This window comes from Macadamia integrifolia, unplaced genomic scaffold, assembly GCF_013358625.1.
Source record: "Macadamia integrifolia cultivar HAES 741 unplaced genomic scaffold, SCU_Mint_v3 scaffold472, whole genome shotgun sequence".
Taxonomy (NCBI): Eukaryota; Viridiplantae; Streptophyta; class Magnoliopsida; order Proteales; family Proteaceae; genus Macadamia; species Macadamia integrifolia.
The window spans coordinates 341,675-349,311 of record NW_024870461.1 but is presented as its reverse complement, the minus strand read 5'-3'; the positions used below and the strand labels follow the sequence as shown (position 1 = coordinate 349,311).

Here is a 7,637-nt window from a genome sequence, read left to right as displayed (position 1 = left end):
CTAAACTTTTTGCAAGTTGCCTTGAATCATTGATGATGTCGACATTGTTATATTCCAGCGATCATGATCAAATCAAAGATTTCCCAGGAAGGCACTTTGAATTGGATGTGAGGTAAGAATTGCTATGTAGTGTTTAAAATATGATCACTAAACTAGGTGCGATTAATTAGGCCTTTTTCTTTTTTCTACCAAGGTTCAACTTTTGTTATGAGAAGCTCTCTGTTTTTCTTCTTTTTACTCTACATGGTATCAGAGTCTGGCTGTACACAGGATCCAACTTTAATATCCAAAGGCAATATTTATCTATGGTTGATTTCATCAACTATTGAAGGGACAGGTGGTTTTGATAGAGCTGTATCTGATTATTCATTATGGAAACATAATTGCAGTTAAACTGGGCCTCTAATTGATAGCATATCAAATATTCTCTGAAAATCCTAGACAAAATCAACATTATTCTGAGAAATGATACAATTATACTCTCTCTCTCTCTCTCTCTCTCTCTCTCTCTCTCTCTTGATTTTTGCAGTGAGTCATTTATGTTTATGTAGCTTTGAACTTCTAGATTATATGAAAATTAGTTCCATATGATCTGCAATCAAGTGGGCAAACCTCTTGCTAGGGGAAAATTTTTTGATTGGTTAGAAAATCCAAATTTACATCCCTCAAAACTTATATACTTTTAACTACCCAAAACAAGATTTCCAATACCTCAACAAACACAATTGTAGAACCAAACCATCCTCCCTTAGAAGAAACCAAACTACACATTAGGGAAACATAGGTCACGATCTCCCTTCAAAGTACGCATAGACGACAAATCCGAAGCAAAAGCCAAAGATATTTTGAGTTTAATGGAAAAAAATAATTATACCAACCAATATTTACAAACAATCAGTGAACAAGTAGGCTGAACAGAGACACACATACACAAGCGGTCACACATCTAGTAGCACTTCCCTTTCCTAAAATGAAGGGGCTATGACTAGAATTGTTAAAATGACTGGGTGAACATAGGCAATTACTTGGCTGGTCAAGCTTACATGTGTGCCTGAAGATTAAGGACTGGATCAGACCATTCATGAAAAAATTTACAATAAATCTGAAAAAATACTATAATAATCACCAATCGGGAACTGATTGTTTCTCTTTGTTCTGTACATGTCAATGAGACAAGATGAAGGCATAGCACACATATAACATGTTCAATACAACAAATAAAAAACAGCACAAAATATCTAAAAGGTAAATATTTGTTTCACAATAAATATTTAAAACCAGTAGATGCATTTATAATGAAGCTGGGAAAAATTCATGCACAAGCATTTTGTTGTCTAGTGGGGTGCAATGTTTAAGTCGCATTGTTGCAACCTGTAGGTTTCAGGTTCGAAACTTGGAAACAGCCTCTTCTGCGAAGCAGGGGGTAAGGCTGGGCTGCTCCCAAACCCTGCAGTTGCGGGAGCCTCATGCATTGGGATGCTCTTTTTTTATTGCATTTTGTTGCCTAGACCTCCCTGGACAGGTTGCTGCTCTTTCAGTCCACCCCAGATGAAGCATAGACAATGTCTCACCTGCGGTGGTCATAACAGAATTCTCATTTTTCTTTTATTTTCTAGTGGTTGGATAATTCCCCCCACCCCCACCCCCACAAAAAAAAAAAAAAAAATTCTTTTTATGCCCCAATGAGCTATGTTTCCCTAATGACTAATGTGTAGTTTGAAAGGGATGACGTTAAATATGAGAATTCCAGTATATGCCATTTAGTTCGTAAAGCTAGCTCATACTATATTTCTCCAGAAATGATTAATTCTATAGTATTCTTTATCAATGCCATTAATAATTCCAGTATTTGGTCATGCAACTGGATTTACTAGGTATGTTGTGTTCAGTGATCTGAAACCCAATCTGCTCACCCAGTGATTGCTAGGTCAAAATAGGTTTCAGAACATTTGTGAAAAAACAACAAAAAATTTGAAAGGAAGGTGTAAGTACCTCATTTTGGTTTTGCCAAGGATCAGAAAAATTTGAATTACTATAAAGGATGTGCAAAGGATTTACATCTAGGTGGGGAAAATACAAGATTGTCATGAAGGCCACCTATAGACAACCCAAAAATGCTGACTCAAGGATCCACCTTCGGCATAGACATCAGCAGCATCCAAAAGCCAACAGCACAAAAACAGAAACAGATTCCCATCTGCCTAATCCCAAGAAGAGGAGACTTACTGAAGAGCACTCCTTTTCAAAGAAAAGAATTCAATCTGATAGAAATTGAAGTTCCATGAAATTGCCATGTTGCTTTTTGTTAGTTCTTGAGCATTATCAAAGAAAGGCATTCGATCGCATGATCCTCCTATAAAGATGAATTAAAATAAAATCACATATGACATAACATGAAGTAAAGATAGAAATCATACATATATGATTGTAGAAGAAGTACCTCACTCAATAATTGCTGCAATGCATCTCTACTTTTATTGTGGTACTTTTATTGTGGTTTTGCATGATAGACACTATCTGGATTACTCCATCCAAAGATTTTAACAGGAGAGGCTAGACCCACTTGTGGTGGCAAGGCTTTATTGCCATACACCATCTATTATTACCTTAGGAATTTGGGCAATCTTGGACCACTCTTCTCCTTCCGTCTTTCGGTACTGTTGTATTAACATTGGACAATTCTGTATCTCCAAATGTTTAAGAGAGGTTAGGTAAGAGAGTCCATCATGTAGGGATTCAAGAATTGCGCAGTTCTTGATGTAAAGATCCCTAAGGTTGGTAGGAAGCACATCCTTTGGAATGGACACAAGAGAAGGGCATCCTCCAATTGTGAGATATGAAAGAGAAGTGAGATTATGAAGGCCCAAGGTATGTAGGGCTTCAAGATTCTTGCACTCCATAAGAAAAAAACATTCCACAATCTCCAATTTTTCAAGATTTATGAGTTTGTGCAGCCCCTTGGGAAAGGAATTCAGCTTCCCACAATTTAGAATCGATACCACCCGAAGAGAGGTAGATGAGCCCATGTCTGGAAAGGACCCAAGAGTAGGGCAGTCTTTGATTTCTAATCTTCGGAGGTATGTGAGGCCATGCAGTAGTCCCATGGGTAGGGACTCCAAATTCTTGCAATTGCTGATCTCCAATTCTTCAAGCACAGTGGGTAATCCTGTTTTCCAAAAGGACACAAGACCAGGGCAACTTTTGATTACAAATTCTTGGAGAGACATTAGAGTGTGTAGCTCCTTTGGTAGTGACTCCAGATTCTCGCAATTGAATATTTTCAATTCTTGAAGCACAATGGGTAACCTTGTTTCTTGGAAGGACACAAGAGCAGGACAACTATCAATTACAAATTCTTGGAGAGATGTTAGAGTGCATAGATCCTTGGGTAGTGACTCCAGATTCTCACAATCAAAGATCTCCAATTCTTGAAGCCCAGCAGGTAACCTTGTTTCTTGGAAGGACACAAGAGCATGGCAACTTCCAATTACTAATCTTCGGAGAGATGTTAGAGTGTGTAGCTCCTTGGATAGTGATTCCAAATTCTTACAGTTTGTTATTCGAAGAGCTCGAAGAGACGTGAGGTTGCGCAGCCGTAGGCCAAGAAGGTGCACCTTGGCCACCATAGCTTCTGTCCCATCATTGCCTACATCTTCCAAATTTGAATTATCCAAAGTCCCATGGAGTTGGGACAACTTTTTTTTTGGCTCCACATCGAGTGAGGTCAACAATTGAAGACTAGTCAAGTTAGCCACTCCCAATGGAATTTCATGGAAACCCAAATGTGCAGGGAGAACAAGATAGCGAAGGTTTATGAGATTACCCATATCTTCAGGCAACTGTCTAAGCCTTCCACAACCAAAAAGGACCAAAGCTTGTAGATTGTAGAGACTTCCAAATGAGTTAGGTAACCTCACAATATCAGAAAATGAGAGATCAAGAACTCTTAGATGTTTCAACTTGCCAATTGAATCAGGCAACTCACAATTGAAGCAATTTCTGAAACGTAGCACACGTAGGAAACGGAATCGGAAATGGAATTGCATGGCTGGAAAAAAGTACCTGGGGCTACCTCCAATATCATTTAGAGTTATAACGGTGCGTAAATTTGTCATGGCTTCAGATTCTGTTGCATCAACATCATAACTGTCCATAACATAAGACAAGTGACGAGTTGTTCTAAGAACTTGGGATGGCTTATCATACTCTCTCCTACAATATATTCCACCTGAAACAAATTGTGCTAAATCATGGATCAGATCATGCATCACAAATCCTGATCCTATGTTATTGGATGACTCAAAAAATGATCTTTTGTGAAATTCTTTAGATAAGTCAATAAATGACGGGCCTGCCACCAAAGGACGAAAAGAATTAGATAACTCAAAGAAGGACCTCATAACTAGTTCATCAAAATACTCGGCTCCTATATCCTCAATCCGTTTTCTTCCTTCTTTCGGTTGAACAATACCTTCTGCCATCCAAAAGATGACTAATTCCATCTTACTATATACATATTCTTTAGGAAACAAAGCACAATATGCAAAGCATCTCTTCAGAACAGGCGGTAGATGATGGTAGCTCAACATGAGCGATGGAAGGATCTCATTCTCTCTCAAATCCCATATTTCATTCTCCAAAATAGCTCTCCACTGACTACTCTCCCTTTTACCTCGCAAGAGGCTAGCAAGTGTCTTTACAGCTAAAGGTAAACCCTTACATTTCTTCACAATTTCATGTCCAAATACTTTCAACTTTTGATATGCATCAGATGAATTCTCATCATTGAAAGCATGCCTTCTAACCAGTTCAAAACAAGCCTCGTCTGATAAACCATTTAGAGAATAATCGTTTGGAATAGAACGCACAATTGATGCCACACCTTTGTTCCGTGTTGTAATCAATATTTTGCTCCCCGGTTTACCGAATGCAAAAGCAGTGCTTAAGGCATCCCATTTCTCGTAGTTCTCATTCCACACGTCATCTAAAACTAACAAAAATCTTTTCTCAATCAGTGCTTCCTGAAGTTTCACCTGTAGCAAGTTCAATGAATTAGTAGGAAGGGATGACCCAGTAGCTGACTCAAGAATTTCTTTGGTTAACCTCACCACATCAAAATCTTCTGATACATAAACCCAAGCTTTCAAATGAAAATGCTTCTTAACTTTCTCATCATTATAAACAAGTTGAGCAAGGGTAGTCTTCCCAGACCCACCCATGCCCACTATAGGTAGCACTGAGAAACCATCTTCATGGTCACTGGATAGCAACCATCCAACAATCTTCTCCATATCTTCCTGTCGCCCAAAAACTTTATATTTATTCACCAAAGAACTCGTCGGTGGCCTTTGACTGAATACCCCGGGCCTTGAGGACCCAAATCCCATGTTTGAGTTCAAACCAAGAGCAACACCTTCTTGTGCTACACTTTTTAACCTCTGGTTGATATCCTTTACTCTTGATCTAAACCTTTTAATTCCCTGCAGCTCTTCGGCTATGTTATAAAGCTTAGGCCCAATGCCTTTTATTCCTTCTAAAGTTTCGTTGAAGCCCTTAACTGCAGATTCCATGCCGGAGTTTAACCAAGAGGAAACACTACTTTCAGTAATTGGTGGAGTGAGAGGAACAGAGGGTTTGCGTACCTGTTGGGTTTGGTGAGCAGATTTCAATTTCAAGCGTAGAAGTTCAGTGGCGTAGTCATCCAGTATGTCCTCCGCATCATAAAGGAGTTGTTTGAGATGGTCCAGCCACAGTTTCACAGCAACGTTGGTGAATTGCTTCACTTCAGCTTCATCAGACAAGGCCTGAATCATGGCTGAAGTCCGTTTCAGTGACTCCACTTCATCCATGTCGATATCCCATTGGAGTATGAAATCAAGCAACTCGGAAGAGGCAAATCTGTCGAAGGCCACCTGAAGGAAGGCCGACAGGAATGACCCTCCAAAATTCTGTCCCATAGCTGACATCTATTTTTTTTTTTTGGAAAGAGAGAGAGAGAGAAGTAATGAAAAGAGAGTTCAACATATAGAAGCAGGAAGCAGAAATCAGAGAGAGAAAGAGAAAGAAACAGGATGTGAGGGAAAACAGTTTGATGTTGAACTGTGGATAAATCTGAAATTTGCTTTATATAAAGTGGGAATGAGTTTGTGGTTGCGCCAGAGGAATAAAAACGGTTTGACACAAATTTTGTTTTACCAAAACTCCCAAGTTTTTGACTCTATTTTTGTCTCTGTGTGTGTGTCAGCATCAGAAAATGAAAAATAACGTTTTGACCCAAGTTTTTTCTTGCAGCAAAATCTCTCCATCACCAAACACCAAACACCCTTATAGCCCGTTTGTTTAGAGGGATTTTGGTGGGGTGGGAGTTAAGGGGTGAGATAGTTGAAGGACAATCGGTAACGATTGTTTTCAGTGTTCAAGGTGTGGGAGGAGGGTGGATTTCAAACAGCAAAGGCTGGAGGGGATCGTGGGTAAGAGAAGTAACAGTCCATATTTCAGATCATGAAGGCCAACAGGTGGCTCAAGAGAAAAAGTAGTAGCAGGGAATAGGTGGCTAGTAATGAAGGGGAGTATCAGGGGGTAAGGGGTTCCCAGGGAATAGGCGTAGGCGGAATGGTAGTTGCTGCAGAGGCGTGGTGGGCCATTCGAAGGCAATTTCCTCTCCTTCATGGCTTCATCTCACTCCATGGCCACCACCTTGCCATGCCATCTCTCTCCTCTCCCTGGTCGCACTCTGTTTGCCTCACTCTGCTAATCTGATTGGGCAGATGCAACTGAACTAACTACTAAGTACTATTCTCTCTCCTCAGCCTAAACAATCCCTTCCAAGTCCCAACCAAACAAAGTGGGGTGAGATGCTACAGTAATCCTCCTCCACTTTCCCATTCCAGTCTCTCACACCCACCCATACTCCCCATGAAACAAACAGACTCTTGAGGCTTCTTTTCATTTTGAATTTTATCATAGGCTAAATGAGACACAAGTTTTGTTTTACAGAAAAAGAGAAACTTCCATATTCTCATCTTTCAAAGTCATAAATCAAAAGTTAGAGGAAGAGAAAAAAATTGGTAAGACCCAAAGTTTTTTCTTGCAACAATACTTTTAGTTTTCGGCTAAACTTGCAAAAATAAGTTAAGCATCCCTAAATATCCTCATGGTAGAGTCCAAATTGTCTGCAGCAAATAGTGGGGTGTAGTCAGCATCCAACAGTTGAGGTGCATGGATCCTTTTAGTCGTTGGATGCTCATTGTACCTCACCGTCTAACTGCAAACGATTTTGACAGCCCTTGGTGCTTGTTCTTCTCAGTTTTTGACTTCCCTCTTTATCTCTATATGTGTCTGGGTACATGCACCAAAACAAAAATTGTCTAAGCCTCTCTTCAAAATCAAATGACTGAGCAATTGTCAAAGCAATACAATTGGCCAAGAGGAGTACAATTTTGACCTTACCCTTCGAAATTTAAGCTTCTATAATCAAAGATATGAGAGGGTGTAGATATGCCCATTCTAAATGTAAAAAAAATGTATTTTTTTCCCTTTTCGTTGGGCTGTCTACTGATAGCCCTTGGACCTTTTTAATTCATTTTATATAATATAAAGTTTTCCTCTTCCAAAAAAAAAAAAAAAAAAAGAGGGGG

At 39.5% G+C, this 7,637-nt stretch overlaps 1 protein-coding gene across 2 annotated transcripts; it reads right to left on the bottom strand.

Annotated features, from left to right (window-relative positions):
• Positions 1–2,017: 2,017 nt before the first annotated feature.
• On the bottom strand, positions 2,018–6,457 carry LOC122068866 (putative disease resistance protein At3g14460). 2 transcript variants are annotated; one of them, XM_042632787.1, is made up of 3 exons: positions 5,643–5,749; positions 2,441–5,557; positions 2,018–2,353 (listed from the first exon to the last, which is right to left on the bottom strand). In XM_042632787.1, the coding sequence occupies exon 2, from the start codon at positions 5,385–5,387 to the stop codon at positions 2,580–2,582; it is 2,808 nt and encodes a 935-aa protein (XP_042488721.1). In that variant the 5' UTR covers positions 5,388–5,557; positions 5,643–5,749; the 3' UTR covers positions 2,018–2,353; positions 2,441–2,579. The 2 variants fall into 2 exon arrangements, with proteins under 2 accessions (XP_042488721.1, XP_042488720.1); XM_042632786.1 differs by having other exon boundaries at positions 2,441–6,457.
• Between the last annotated feature and the right edge of the window lie 1,180 nt (positions 6,458–7,637).

Coding starts and splice junctions, on each gene's coding strand:
- LOC122068866 (XM_042632786.1), bottom strand. CDS start 5,966: ATGTCAGCTATGGGACAGAATTTTGGAGGGTCATTCCTGTCGGCCTTC.